Source organism: Myotis myotis, unplaced genomic scaffold (assembly GCF_014108235.1).
Source record: "Myotis myotis isolate mMyoMyo1 unplaced genomic scaffold, mMyoMyo1.p scaffold_m19_p_7, whole genome shotgun sequence".
Classification (NCBI taxonomy): domain Eukaryota; kingdom Metazoa; phylum Chordata; class Mammalia; order Chiroptera; family Vespertilionidae; genus Myotis; species Myotis myotis.
This window is the reverse complement of record NW_023416379.1, coordinates 20,814,902-20,829,769: the sequence shown is the minus strand read 5'-3', so window position 1 is coordinate 20,829,769 and position 14,868 is coordinate 20,814,902. Positions and strand designations below refer to the sequence as shown.

Here is a 14,868-nt window from a genome sequence, read left to right as displayed (position 1 = left end):
GATTCATTTATGAGCTGGATGCTATAAATGATCCTGGATATATGCCACATAAAAAGACTATATTGGAATATATTTCATATGTAAACGTAAAATATGTATGTATTGGTAAAACACAGTTATCAAATTAAAATGTGTCATTAAAATACATACTGTTCCCATTTTATTTTCAGCATCACAGAATAGCAGGCTACGGAGTAACTGAGCTGTCAATGTGTTCATTCACTAGTTGTTACCTTCTTCCTGACAACTCTAGGAGTGACTTCTCGCCCTATGCTTGGATACGTCCAGTGGCTGGAAGCTGCCTCACGAGGCAATATGGTTCACATTCAGACATTCACCTATTTCATCTGACATAAAAGCAAGGTACTTCAAAATGAGAGCATTTGCAACAGGAAAAGAGCAAGCAAAATGTTTGCTAATTAGTTATAGAGATGTCTCTTTAGTGATTAAGTTCTCTTTGGAGGTGTACTTAATAAGATTGATAAGCTGCAGTGATCAGTAAGCCTGTGCAACAACATTCCTGCTCAGGGTCAGTTCCTTCAGGAAGTACACTGTGGGAAATTAGGTAATTTAAAGAAACAAGTGCTATAAAAGAACTCAGCAAAAACTTACCCTGCAGATGATCTACAACATTTGTGAATCCTACAATATGTACAGTAATATTTGATGTTAAGTATGTTTCTGTATATCAATATAGAGCTTAATCTTCAAGAAACATATATTTATTGTCAGGGTAGTCAACATAGTATGGCCAAAAAGAGTACAGTTTGAGAAAAATGTTCAACTGGATTAAAACAAAAAGGGTCTAGCTGTTTTGTGCTGCATGAACTGAAAAGTAAGCCATGATGAGTTCTGCTGTATTTGATTACTCTCCCCATTATCAAGATTTCTGGCTGTGCATACCATTAACTTTCCACATGAATTTAGGCCCCTATACAACTAGTTGATTAAAAATCATTTTGTTTATTATTAATAGATTAAAATAGTAGCAGTAATGAATCAAATGATTGATCTGATTGATGAATCAATCAAATGATTTCTATCTACCACCACCAAGGGCCACAACAGAATAAAACAGCAGTGGAAGGGGAGGCAGGGAGAGGGTTCACTTGATCCTTACCACTTGGCCAGCTGGGCACATCCCTTTTGTAGCTCTGCAGGACTGTGGAGGACTCGCCTGTGTTTTAAGAATGACATCCACAAATTTAAACTTTCACCACAAACTCATTTAATTCTCTATAATTTGAGGGCCCATGACCCTTTCCAGCAGAATTAGAAGGGTGTAGCCATTGGCATTTTTGTGCTCCGTCCCTAGTAGGTCCTGACTGAGCGTGTGGCTCAGAGCAGGCTAATGAGGCTACTAGGTGGGGACACAAAGATGAATAAGGCCCAAGAGGTTACTGTACATCCAGCAGCAAGATCAGAAACATGCTGGGCCCTCCCAAATGTCTACGGATTCTTGTACCTGTCATCAATACAACTGATGGACTGGGTATCTACCGTTATGCTAATTTACATGTTTCTTGAGACATGCTGGCTAATGAATCCTCTGCCACTTTTTTTCAAGTCCCCTTTGTAAGTACATTGAGACCTGCATGACCAGCAACATGGCAGTGCCTGGCAGAGAAGCCTCTCTTTAGACCATCCTATAGCAGAGAAATAAAACACAGCATCAGAAAACAGCTGATGGGGTGTGTGGACGGGGTGTGGAGCAGATTAGGAGGAGGAAAATGGTGAAGCAATGACAAAAATCAGTGACAGATGACAGAAAGAGAACGGGGAGGATCGGGGGCCAATGGGGTGAATGACAGGAAAGGGAGTCCAAATGCATTGATTTCTAACCATAATTTGCACTTCTGGACTAGAACTTCACTTCAGACACAGTTTCCTGTCTTCATTTTCTTTTTAGAATTTGGAACTTGAGAAAGCAAACCCGAAAAGCAGTAGACACCACTTCCTGTCAACCAGTAGTAAGAAGCACTGTGTGTAAAACTCCAGACTGCACTCCTGTGATCCCAAAGAAGACAGAAAAGAGCACATGCCTCATTGAGGAGAAACCTGATTTCAGTTCGAGCCAAGAAGACTGCTGACAGCGGAGAAGAGGAACAATAGGAGGAAAGCAGAAGTTCCCAGTGGAAACCCGGAGCAATGAACAGGAAGTGGAGAAGGGTTGGAAAGAACTCACTGTCCTACATCTGCCCATCCCCAGGCTTTCAGGTAGACATATCCCTTAAGGAAGGACTCAGTCAGCCCATACCCTCAGGATCTGTAAGTAAATCATTCTGACCAATCTCTGAGAAGTTTCAGGCTGCCAAACGAATGCCGATGCTCACTGTTAGGAAATGAGCCATCTTCTTATAAAGTCATCTCGGGTTTTAAGATCAGGGTCATCATGTACTGAATAGTGTCATTTTCACAAGCAAAATTCAGAGCACAGCTATTGGCTCTTGCTAATAACCAGACGCTCCAAAGTCTACAAAATATATTCTGAGCACTCCCAGAAGATTTCTGGCAAAAACTGGTTTATTTCCCAGGTGACTAGGTATACCTATCCCTGGTTAGCTTCCTGAGGAACAAGCAGCAGGAAATTTAAGCCAGATGTGGACTCGGAGCACCTGAACCAGATGTCACGAGGTTCTGGAGACCTATTTAAATGTATTCAAATAAAGCACTGATGTGACAGAGATGTGGCTGCAGATTTAGTAAGTACGGCTATAAACATTTTATTGAAAGAGAAGCAAAAATGCAATATTTTGGGGCAACTAGTGTAAGGCAAATTCTATCCGGCACACCAATTAAAATGCCAGTACTGTATTTAACAAAGCTAACATGTAAGTGAGTAACATAAGCCAGTGAGGAGAAAAATTTCAGTGCAAATGTTACCACTTTAAGTTCTGTTTCTGGGCCATAAGCAAATGTGGAAATCTGCCTGACATTCGTTTAAAAATACTCATTGAGGTTTTTGCTGGAAGCAAAGGGCATCACTTGTTTGGAGTGGTCTCACAGTTACAAGTGAAAAAGCAGGGGGTACAGGAAAACGTCTGCAAGTGGATAATGGATGTCACTTTAGAGCCAGTTTACTTCTCTATATGTTATCATTAATCACTGCCCTGCAAAAAATCCTAATTTCAGATGGCAAAATGAAGCCTGGCTTGTACAATACATCATATGGTAGATAGTGATGTAAAGAATCTCAAAACTAAGCTCTGACTCTAGACAATGTGATCAAAATGAGCTGTAAGATTACTAATACATGAATATCAAAAACGAGTTTTCAGTATTTTACATTTCACCTAGCCCATTTCTTGAGTCAGTGTACTTTTACAGTTAATTATTAACTACACACCCTCCGATCCTTTTAAGAAAAGCACATGAAAGATCACAGCTGATTATTCTCTCTTTCACACAAGAAATAACCAAAACTCTCCCTAGAAGACAGCCACACAAAATCGTCAAGCACTTAGGATTCTGCACAGTACAAACCACACTTACTGATTTTTTCCTCATTCCTGGAGAAAGGAAAGCAGCAGAGCTGGCCCATGGCACTGGTGCCGTCTCTCCTTCCTGATGCTCTTCCCCCCGGGCACCCCAAATAGAAAATGCAGTTTACACCGGGGCTGTGAGCACACCCTGCCTATTCCACTCGGAGGAGCTGTGCACGGAGCGAGCGGGCGTGCAGAGCCAATGCACAGCCGGGAGGGAGAGGGGAACTCGCTGCAGTGAGCAAAAAGGCTCCACCTCCCGTCCTCCAGCCCAACGTGCTGCTCCGCTGCTCCAGGACTGGCATTCAGGGAAAGAAGTGGCCTTATGCTTGACTACACCTCACAGAGCTGTGAGCTCTGGCCTCCGGCAAGGGCTACATGTGCCTTGCGGACCTCTAGAGGGGTCTGTAAGAAAGGTAAGGAAGAACAGACCACCATGAGTCCTGCCACAGACAAATACAGTAACACACAGGGAAAGTCAAAGGGAAACATTTTCTGCCTGCCGCTTAAAGAGGAAGAGCTTTCTTTTTTCCCCAGGAGATTTGAGTTTGTTTGTTTTATGAATAGGGAACTTGACATTGCAGAACACTGACAACACAACTTGTAGGAAGTACCATTAACTACTTCACAAACAGGAGAAATGACAGGGAAACTGGGAGGAAGGGGAGTGTGGATTGTTGTCTGCACTTTACAGCATACCTTTTAAAGTTAAATGCCTGCGTTCTGATTCACTGCTTTGTTCCCCTATTACAGCATTAATCAATATTATGAATTCTGAAATGATAGCATCAACTATGTCAATAGCCCAGAAAATTCCTCAAATGGAGACTTTGAGAAAAAGATCAGGAATAAGAGCATGTTTCTAATTTAAATGACAAGTTGGTTAAGCAAATTCAGGGGCAGCAAAACAACTAACTTCAAGACATGACATATTTTGAGCTTCATGACATGAGATCATTATCTCATGCAATTGTTCAAAATCTGTTATCAGTATAGAGCACAGCCTTACTCTATGACTATAGAGGTGAAAGACTGTTCTGAGTGTGAGAAGTGCCATCCAAATTCTTCCTTTACTCCTCTACTTCCTGACTAGGCACACACACCTATTTACCAGGAAGGAGTTGGAAGGAGAGGACATAGGTGATAATGAAAACTTCCAACTTCTGAATGCAATATGTCTACTTTCATACTCACCTGAACAAAAAGAGTGCACAGTCTAAAAGAATAAAAATTGTCATTTTTAAAAATCCTAAACATTACTTTTTGTGTCAAAGAAAGAAATGTTTGCAGTAAATACTCTTCATTGAAGAAAATGAGTAACTCCTGGCATTCCCCAGTCACCAACATTGGTGCAGTATAGAGTCGTTAGAATTAGAAAGCCAGAAGTTTAATTCCCAAATCTGTCAGTTATGAAACTGTGACCTCTTTGCCAGAGTTTTGATATCTTCATCTGTAAATCATGTAAATTCATTATAAAGTTTTAGTTTGTTGTTGCAAAGTAGGAAGTGCTTGGGAGGAGGGGGAGAGACTGGGGCAGATGGTCTGAATACTGTGTCCCCATGCACCTCCGAGTTTTCAGCCCCAGCTAGCAATCTTGTCTCCTCCTCTTCTAATTTCCTGCCCTGCTGACTGCCATGCTGAGTTACTGCTTCTACTACATAAGTGACCCAGCTCCAAGCAAGAAAGGCTCTCACCCAAATGCAGTGGCCAGGAGATACCATTCTGTGATAAAACCTACCAACTTTATTAATTAGCCCTTGTTGGTACTACTTTTGAAAATGTGCAATTAAGAACAAAATACAGAAAATGTGTCATTAAGTAACAGTATCTACCTCAGGAAATTCTGAAATCTAAGCAGGGGGTGGCTATTTAATGTTAAATAGTTTTTTCATAACTATTAAAAGTGAATTAACCATAATAAAAGATTATAAAGCAATTGAGAAATTCAAGACAGAATTTTTAAAACTGGCTTTTAGAATATATGCACCCCTATGTTCATAGCAGCACAATTTACAATAGCTAAGATTTGGCAACAGCCTAAGTGCCCATCAGCAGTTGAGTGGATAAAAAACTGTGGTACATGTATACAATGGAATACTACATGGCGATAAAAAGAAAGAACTCTTACCATTTGCATAGCATGGATGGACCTGGAGAGTATTTTGCTAAGTGAAATAAGCCAGTCAGAGAAAGATAACTATCACATGATCTCACTCATATGTGGAATCTTATGAACCAACTAGAGGCCCAGTGCACGAAATTCATGCATGGAGGGGCGGTCCCTCAGCCCGGCCTGCGCCCTCTCCAATCTGGGACTCCTCGGGGGATGTCCGACTGCCAGTTTAGGCCCAATCCCACAGGAATTGGGCTTAAACTGAGGGATCGGGCCTAAACTGGCAGTCGGACATCCCCCTCACAATCTGGGACTGCTGGCTCCTAACCACTCACCTGCCTGCCTGCCTGATCGCCCCTAACCGCCTCTGCCTGCCAGCCTGATCGCCCCCTAACTGCTCCCCTGCTGGCCTGATCACCCCTAACTGCCCTCCCCTACCAGCCTGATTGCCCCTAACTGCCCTCCCCTGCCAGCCTGATCGCCCCTAACCACCTCTGCATTGGCCCCTGCCACTGTGGCATTGTCCAGAAGGACATCCGGAAGATGTCTGGTCTAATTAGCATACTACCCTTTTATTAGTATAGATAAACTAGACCAGTGATGGCGAACCTATGACACACGTGTCAGAGGTAACACGCGAACTCATTTTTTTTGGTTGATTTTTCTTTATTAAATGGCATTTAAATATATAAAATAAATATCAAAAATATAAATCTTTGTTTTACTATGGTTGCAAATATCAAAAAAATTCTATATGTGACACGGCACCAGAGTTAAGTTAGGGTTTTTCAAAATGCTGACATGCCGAGCTCAAAAGGTTCGCCATCATTGAACTAGACCCAGAGACACAGAAGCAAGAACAGATTGTTGAACCTCAGAGGGAAGGCAAGGGAGGGTGGGTGGGAAGAGACCAACCAATGAATTTATATGCATATATGCATAACCCATGGACACATATAATGGGGTGGTGAAGACCTGGGGCGGGGGAAGGGAGCAAGCTGGAAGAGGTTAATGGAGGTAAGGAGGACCTTTGTAACACTTTCAACAATAAAGATTTTTTTAAAACCTGGCTTTTAATTGTGCAAATAATTAGCATCATTTAAATAAATAAATAAATTTTCAACTCAAAATAACTGTAAAATTATGTGCCTATATTTTTCAGTTTAGAAATAAAACATGTATATTAGAAAGGGGGATGAAACAAGCAGATAACCCAAGCTCCAAAAGAAGTCCTTTACCCACCCACAGTGGCCACTCCTAAATCTGCTTATGCATTCCTGCTTGGCACCAATTTTCAAATGCCTCCTCCATGCTTATGATCCAGTCAGTTCTGTCCTATGTGTGGATCAATCTTAACCAATGTTGGAGCTGAAGACATTCCAGAATTGATGAGAGATAAATTAGGGAGAAGAATTTATGCCCCTGCTTGGAGAACCGAAAGCAGTAGAGCTCCAGAGGTAGAAGGCTGGAAGAAGAAGGGCTGACAAGTTTCACTGTGTGTTTTGACAGCTCGAATTTATGTGATGCCATTTTATCATCCAATATGATTCAAAGAACAATTTAGTAAACACTTATATGGGCCTATGTGATAATTAAATCAGCTCGTGGGGTGAAGTTAATTCTCGAGTGGCGATGTCCAGCCAGGGGAGGTGAGAAAGACAGGGCCGAAGGAGGGAGGAGGTGGGTATGTGGAGGCAGGCCCCTGGAGATACAAGCGCATTTGCTCAGCGTTCGCACTGTGGTAAATCCCGCGGGACAGTTTTATAAAGGCAATGCAGAAACCCGAGAACAAAGGCCAGTAACAGTCGTCTTCTACATACCGCTCAGCCCTGCTTTTTACGGTCTGTCCTTTTCAAGCATTAACAATAAAATCACAACAACTGACATGAGTTACTTACTGAAGGACAAGTTAAACATTTGGATGTTAAAAACTACTTTTTAAAAACACACACACTGCCAAGAATACACTAATCTGCTGGCCAGTGTTTGTATTACCTGAAATGGCTGCTTTCTTATTCAAGTGCCTTTAATCCCTTCAGAGCTCAGCCTTTTAGAGAAAGCAACATCCTTCCCAGAAAGAAAAAATACACTTCAGAAAAGCCAATGGGACCCAACGAGCAGATTTCACTGTTAGTTTCACAATATAAACAACATAGAATTTGGGTCTAATTTACTGGGGGTTTTCAAGGATCCTAATTATTCTTTATGTGGAATAATATCCTCAATATATATTTAGCTCTGAAAGTGGTCCGCTATTTGACCTTGTACAAAAACAAGTTACATTTCCTGCTATGGAAAGGATTTGAAGACTTCAAATAAAAGGTGCTTTAATAACTCAATGTGTTATTATTAAAGCTTTAACCCCCCCCCCCCAATAATTCTTAAAGGGATAAGGAAGTGAAAGTAAATCCCCAAGATAATAAAAAGAAAATTTATTTATACCGAATGAAAAGCAGTTAAATCAAGATTGGCTTTGGCAGGTCTTCGATTCTGTCATGATCCGCCATGACCCAGGCTGACAGTCTTCTGATACACTATGTCAGTATTCATTCTGTTGCGGATACTTCTAACAACATCTGGCAACTGTCAGACTGTTGTTTAAATACCCACAAAACCAAAGTACTGAGTCTATTTTCTGTTAGCACATTTCTTATTTCACATCTGAAAAGCGTTTCTGACATTAAAAAATAATGTCATCTCTGTAACCTGAGGGTAGAGTGGCTCCAGGGTTGGTTAATTCAGTAGTTTAACAAGATCATCAAGATTCACCATTTTCGTTTCCTGTGCTCAGCACATGTGCTCACCTGGTGTCCCCCGTGGTGGCTGCTAAGTCCAGGCACACATGTATACTCAACGATTTCCAACTAAAAAAGGACATTCTCTTCTCTCTAATTTCTATGCATCAGCCAGAAAACTGTTCTCTGAGGCCCACACAGACTTCTCACAGATCCAAATGGGGTCACATGCCATTTCCTAATAACTGGCAAGAAGGATGGACCCACTCCCCTGCTGGCTAAAGTGAAGGCCCACATGCCCTGAAGCCCAGCACCTCACAGGGAAGGGGGGGCGGGGGAGACTGCCAACAGGGAAGAAAGGGAAGAAAATGGACTCAGAACAGGCAAAACACTAGAGTCCACTAGAGTTCTGTATTTACCTTTCTTTCAATAAAAATGTGAATCCACTGTTTGGTCAATTCAAATTAGGCAAGTGATTGAAAGGGTCTATAAGTAATTTTGTATAGCAACAAAGAAAAAGCCCTAAACAGTAAATCATTGAAAAAGAGTGTCATGCTAATTAAAAATAACAAAAAAAAAGACAACCCCCAAAAAACCTATCATACACGAATAAATGTATGCCACACTTATAAACATCTTTCTTGCTAAATGCATAGCTGGAGAACAAGCAGCAAAACTGAACTGCCTCTCTAAAGCTTCTTATGTTAAGACTGACTTCTTAAGCAAAAGCTTTTGCTTTTTAAAATTTATATATATATATATATATATATATATATATATATATCACTTTTATTGTTGATAGTATTTTGTCTAGCTGTTAGCAATGAAAGTATATTTGGCAGCTATGGTTCTCTGGTATGAAACATAAACCTTGTGAAGATCTAATGCAGTCCTTTACTCACAGCCAGAATCAAAACAAAATATTCACCTGAATATTCTAGTCAACAGCAGATCAAATAAAACCACAATTCATGAAGTGACAGAATGTTGTTTTCTCAGTTAGCTACAATTAGTGCTTGAGGCATTTTCTATCAAACATAGTAAAGTCAGACAAAATATCAAAAGATATTTACAGGTTAATGGAAAAAGATGGAATTTAAACTCCATAAAGAGAAGTAACGTACACTCCATGTTTCATTAACCCTGGTTTTATCAGAACAAGTTTCTTTGTAGAATAGATGAAGTAAACTTGAATAGTAAAAGGGAATTTTCATGTCATTGCTGTCCAGATCGCATAGACCAACAAGAAACAATGGATGTCATATTGACTTAAATAAGTTCCACAACCTTTTATTTCTATCCTAGCCCCTTTGTTTAAGGTCTCCTTCCTTCCTCTACAATAGTTATCTCAGGGAACTAGCTGCAAAACTAGTCTGAAGTCCCAGGTTGCCCAGGTACTCAGCTACTTCATTCATACCCACAGCTTTAACTACTCACTTAACGCCACTGAATCCCATATCCATCTCTCGGATATTGCACCTGTGTCCCAGACCTCCCTCCGGGACCTGTCCCTTGATTGGGACACAGGTGCTTTATTATACCTAACCTCGAACTCATCATCTTCTTGTCACCAAAATCTGTTGTTGTTTTTTATCCTCTACACTGGTGTAGGGCACTACCATCTACTAGCTCTCTAAACTTCACACCTGGCAGCTATCCTAGAATTCTGCCCTCTTTCGCCATCCAGCCTGTACCTGAAAACACTGATTCTCCTGCCTACCTAGATCTGCAATGCATTGCTCCTTCTCACCTCCTCTGCAAATGCTACCTGCAGGCCATTATCAGAACCTGCCTAGACTAGCGCGCAGCCTTCTTACTCATCTTGCTGATTCAGGGTCCTGTTCCCTCTCAACCACCATGGTTTATACTACTGGTGGAGTGACCTTTCTAAAGCACAAATCAGAGTGTGACATTTTAAACTCCAAAATTTTGATGGCCCCCATTCCCTACAAAATAAGATCTGAATTAAGATAAGACCTAAATCACAAGTAATTCATGTGCAGAATGAATTACTTACACTCCTCTGAGTAGCTATTCAACTGGAAAACACCTCCCTTTCCCCTGTCTCCCTCCCCACATTCTCATTTTCAGCTCAAACCCCAGCCAAACTAGAAGTACCCTCACTTGGTTCCCATTAAGTTCACTACATCTTCGATCTTCGATATACAGACAGCATAATACCTGGCACTTGGTGAGTTCAATAAATTATAACAACATAAAGAGACTAAAGAAGTTTTACAGTGAAGGAGGAGTCTTTATGTGAGCAGCCAGCAGCTCTTCAAATGCCCCGAGGGAGCTAGGAATGAACTGATAGATCAGGCAAATCGATGAAGCCCAAGCTCACTCTGCCAGGGTGCGACAGCCAAGAGCCATTTACTCACTACAGTTATACTCTCCCTTCCAATTCCTATTTTAAGAGTAAATATATAACAAAGAAGAACACAGTGGGTCGGAATTTCAGACAGGGCTGGCCAGTGAGAGTTTTATTACTTCTCTTCCAGTTAATCAGAAAGTCTAGCTTTGGCAAAAGCTAAAATACAACAACACAAAATAGAGAACTCATGAATTATAATGATGGAAGAAACTTCATGAGGTCACTCAGACCTCCAGGTTAGATGACCTCATAAATGTTACACTCTCTTCCCCCTTAAAAGAAAAGACATTTCACAATCCCTTAACACATTGTTCCAGTGTTAACAATCTTTCATAGTCTAAAGTTTTTCCTAATTCCTAGAACAGTGTACTACTTGTAAAGACTAAGAAGAAATTGACTTTTTAGAAATACTAACCCTTCCTTAAGTCAGTCTTTGGCCTTCTCTGTCCTGGTCTGAAGAATTCTACTTACAAAAGAACAGCAACAATAATAGGCACTAGTAAGTGAATACTGCATATGTGTCAGGCATGATGCCAAATGCCGTTCGGGCATTATCTCATTCCTTTCTCCCATTTTGATGAGGTAACCACCATTATTAGTCCTATCTTATGGGCTTGGGGTCATTAAGGCTGCCTTGTTAGGAAGTGGCAGTGGCCATTAGACCAGGTCTGTCTCACTCTAGGAACTTCTGGGTCACTGTTTTTCTCTCTCTATTACACTCTATTCTGCATCCTTTCCAACTCCTCCATGCTTCACTAAGATGAAGAAGAATTTAATCCATTTCATATGTTTGTCTCTTGTGATTTCACCACATTAGCAAATTAATTCTTTAGATTAAACACTACATTAAATAGATATACCAAATTTATTGTTTTCCTCCCAAAAGTCAAGTTTTTATCTTCAACAGTGTATTTACATACATAAATCATATATATGGTGGGGCAAAAGTAGGTTTACAATTGTTTGTATGGAAAATAATACAATAACTAATTAATAATACAAGAATAAAGTGTTTCATGTACTCACAACTATAAACCTTTTTTTGCCCATATGTAGTAGTATATAGACACAGAAATTTTTTTTTTTTATTTTGAAAATGCACCAATGTTAATCACATGCCAATTTAAGGAAAACATTAAGAATAATGTAAATCTATATAACCTGACATGGGTATTTTGGTGTTAGAAAAGTAAGAATACTGCTGTAATAATTATTCTAATACAACTTGTACTGCTATTAATATTAATAACTAACATTTTATAACATTATTTGTCAGGCACTGTGCTTGGAACTTTTAAAAAATTAATAAGCATTTTTAGTGTGGTGAAAATGTATTCAGAGGCAATTAGGCAATATGATGGGCTAGTTAGCCATAACTTGGGCAACTGGAAGGGTCTCCTAACACTTACTAGCTGTATCTTGGTGTCTTTGTTTGACCACAGACTCTGCACTCCAATCATTTCATTCATGTAGTTCATTTTTTAAAATCTGGAATTCAATATTGACTATATAGTCAATAATATTGTAATAACTGGATGGTGTCAGATGGGTACTAGACTTACCGGAGTAATCACTTTGTAAGGTAGATAAATGTCTAACCACTATGTTGTTCACCTAAAACTAATGCAATATTGTATGTCAACTGTAATTGAAAAATAATTTAAAAAATAAAATAAGCATACACATGGGAAAAATCTATTTTCATGTTTTCCAAAGTACACTTAAAATTGAAGGCTCTACAAATAAATCATAAAATAACAAATTATTACTGCATTATTCTAATTTGCCTGATAGTTAAAATTACCACATAGCACTCCCCCTTTAATACGTAGGGTTCCTAAGGCAGCTAATATAAATCACAAGGTTTGAAACCAGGCCAACAGATGGTTGAATTTTCAAAATAGCCTGAGCCACAGCTGCCACTTTGTGTTCACATCCAGATTAATAGCTGATACACCAGTTAAAACACAGTGAGCCATCCCTAAGATTAATTTTCTCAGTTACTTAATCTGAAGCTTCCTCTAACTCAGACAGATATAAGAAATAAGATGAGGGTTCCGATTATGAATTGCCTTCCATTTATATAGGGGCATATAACAGTGAAATTCCAAACACTTTCTTCTTACAAGACATGTTTCATCAAAAGCAAACATTTCAGAAGAGGATAAGTAGATTACAAAAAGGAGCCAGATTGGCATCTGAAATAGTGCATTTTAACATGTCAAAAGCTCTGTTTTTTAAAGAGCATTATGCTTTCTAGGAAGGATGACATCAGTCCCAGTTAAACTAGGATAGTTTGGTTTGCTTCTTTTATCCCAGCATAGCACACCTATACCATTTGAATGATAAATTATATGGCCACTCAATTTCTGTGTCATAAAGTAAATAATAAAACATCCTCTATGGAGTTCTTCTTAAATTACTTGATAATTTTGAACAGAGAACATTTTCAACTGCTAAAGTTTTCAAGTGAAAAGAAATGTCTAGTTTCCTCAGATGATAAACTAGTTCACTCTTCTAACATGCCTGAAATAGATTCATCTTAATAGTATTCTAAGTCAGAGATTTTCAACTGGTGTGCCGCAAGAATTTTTAAAACATGCAATACCGGATTATTTAGTCAGAAGCACTGATTTCTTTTCCCTTAGATTGTCAAATAAAATGACAACAGCCAACACAATAGCCATCTAGTATAAATAAATCAAAATTACATCTATTTTGGTCAGATCAGCCCAAAATATATTTTTTGGTGTGCCACAGAATTTTAGTAAGTAGTTTAGTGTGCCATGAGATGAAAAAGGTTGGAAATCACTGGTCTAAGTAGAGATAACATTTTCTTAATCATCTCCCTGACAGCTTATGCAAAAAAAAAAAAAAAAAGACAAAATTTTGGTACTGCCCACCAGAAAGAGATATTTGTATAAAATGTCAATTTCATGTAATAATGTTTTTTAAATAAGACATTTCATACATATATGCACTGTCAGTCTGGGGTATTTTTGCACTTGTTACATTTTTACCACAGAAAGAATGAATGTTTGAATGGAAATTATCAAACCAGTTTACATTTTATAGAGAGATAGCTGAGTAGCCATCAAATTAATTTGTTGGAAGAAATGATTGGATATATTGATCAAAATTAATTTTGGAGAGTTGTCTGAGGACTAAATTATTTCATGGTTTACTGAACCATGAACTAAAGCAGCAATTCTTAAATGTTTTGATCTTAGGACTCTTTATACTCTTAAAAATTACTGACAATCTCCCTCTTCAATAAGAGCTGATGTTTATGCCCTGGACCCTAAGGGTAAAGGGGGACTGAAGATTAGGACACCAAAGTCAGAGCTGAGGATCTCCCCAGATGCAACCCCAAAAGTCCTTTTCTTTTGGCTGAACCACCACCTGGATGTAGCTACTGGTAGTCACTGGATTGGTATAAGCTGTTCAGGTCTCTTAAGGGAGATTCTCCAAAAGCAGGGACATCTGGATAGAATAAATTCATTGACTCAACTCAGAATTCTCCAAAGAGTTTCAGCCCATAAAGTCTGGCATCTTGGTCTGATCTGTTTGGCTTTGGATACAGACTGAATGGACTATAGCTGTGATGATTCTAACTTACCTGGCTATGTATGATCCTTTTCCTCTGCTATCAACATATCTGTGCAGGCCTGTTTGCTTCTATTTGAGCCTACAGTTGGCACACCCTACCCTGTTCAAGACTGCATCTGTGCTACAGTCTTGACGGTCTTATCTTTAAAGTCCAATCCTGTGTCATTATGTTGAGTAGTGAACTTCACCATCTTTTTAGCCACATCTATCTACTCAGTCTCCTTTATTGCATATTCACTGCCTCCGTAGGTGTGACTGTGCCCACCTCCTTTCCGACCTCCCTCACCAACTCCTCAAACACACAAACCAAGCAACCTCCTCCTGTGTGGCTTCCTCTGCTAACTAGACAGTAGACTCCATCACTACAGTCTTTGTAGTATGCTCCCTACCACTAATACTGCCCCTACCCTGCCTCCAGTCCATTGTTCTCCACCCCTGTAAGCCACACCTAATGCTCCTAGAATAAAACCCTTTCTCTACATTCCATCTGGCTACTCCTCGATCTCATCTTATTTACCCAAACTCTGGCATTCACTAACACCACATTCTTCCAGA

The 14,868-nt window shown here is 39.6% G+C and overlaps 1 protein-coding gene across 5 annotated transcripts in view; it reads right to left on the bottom strand.

The window, feature by feature from the left end:
* AKAP7 (A-kinase anchoring protein 7) overlaps window positions 1-14,868 on the bottom strand; it is a 101,868-nt gene that overhangs the window by 26,217 nt on the left and 60,783 nt on the right. Inside the window, exon 8 of one of the 5 annotated variants that reach the window (XM_036317857.1) lies at window positions 1,121-1,177. The exons of 3 other annotated variants lie outside the window; for them this stretch is intronic. In XM_036317857.1, coding sequence (XP_036173750.1) covers window positions 1,121-1,177 — 57 coding nt within the window. Of the gene's footprint in view, window positions 1-1,120; window positions 1,178-3,492; window positions 3,674-14,868 lie in introns of those variants that run through there. One more of the 5 variants, XM_036317862.1, reaches the window with a different exon arrangement.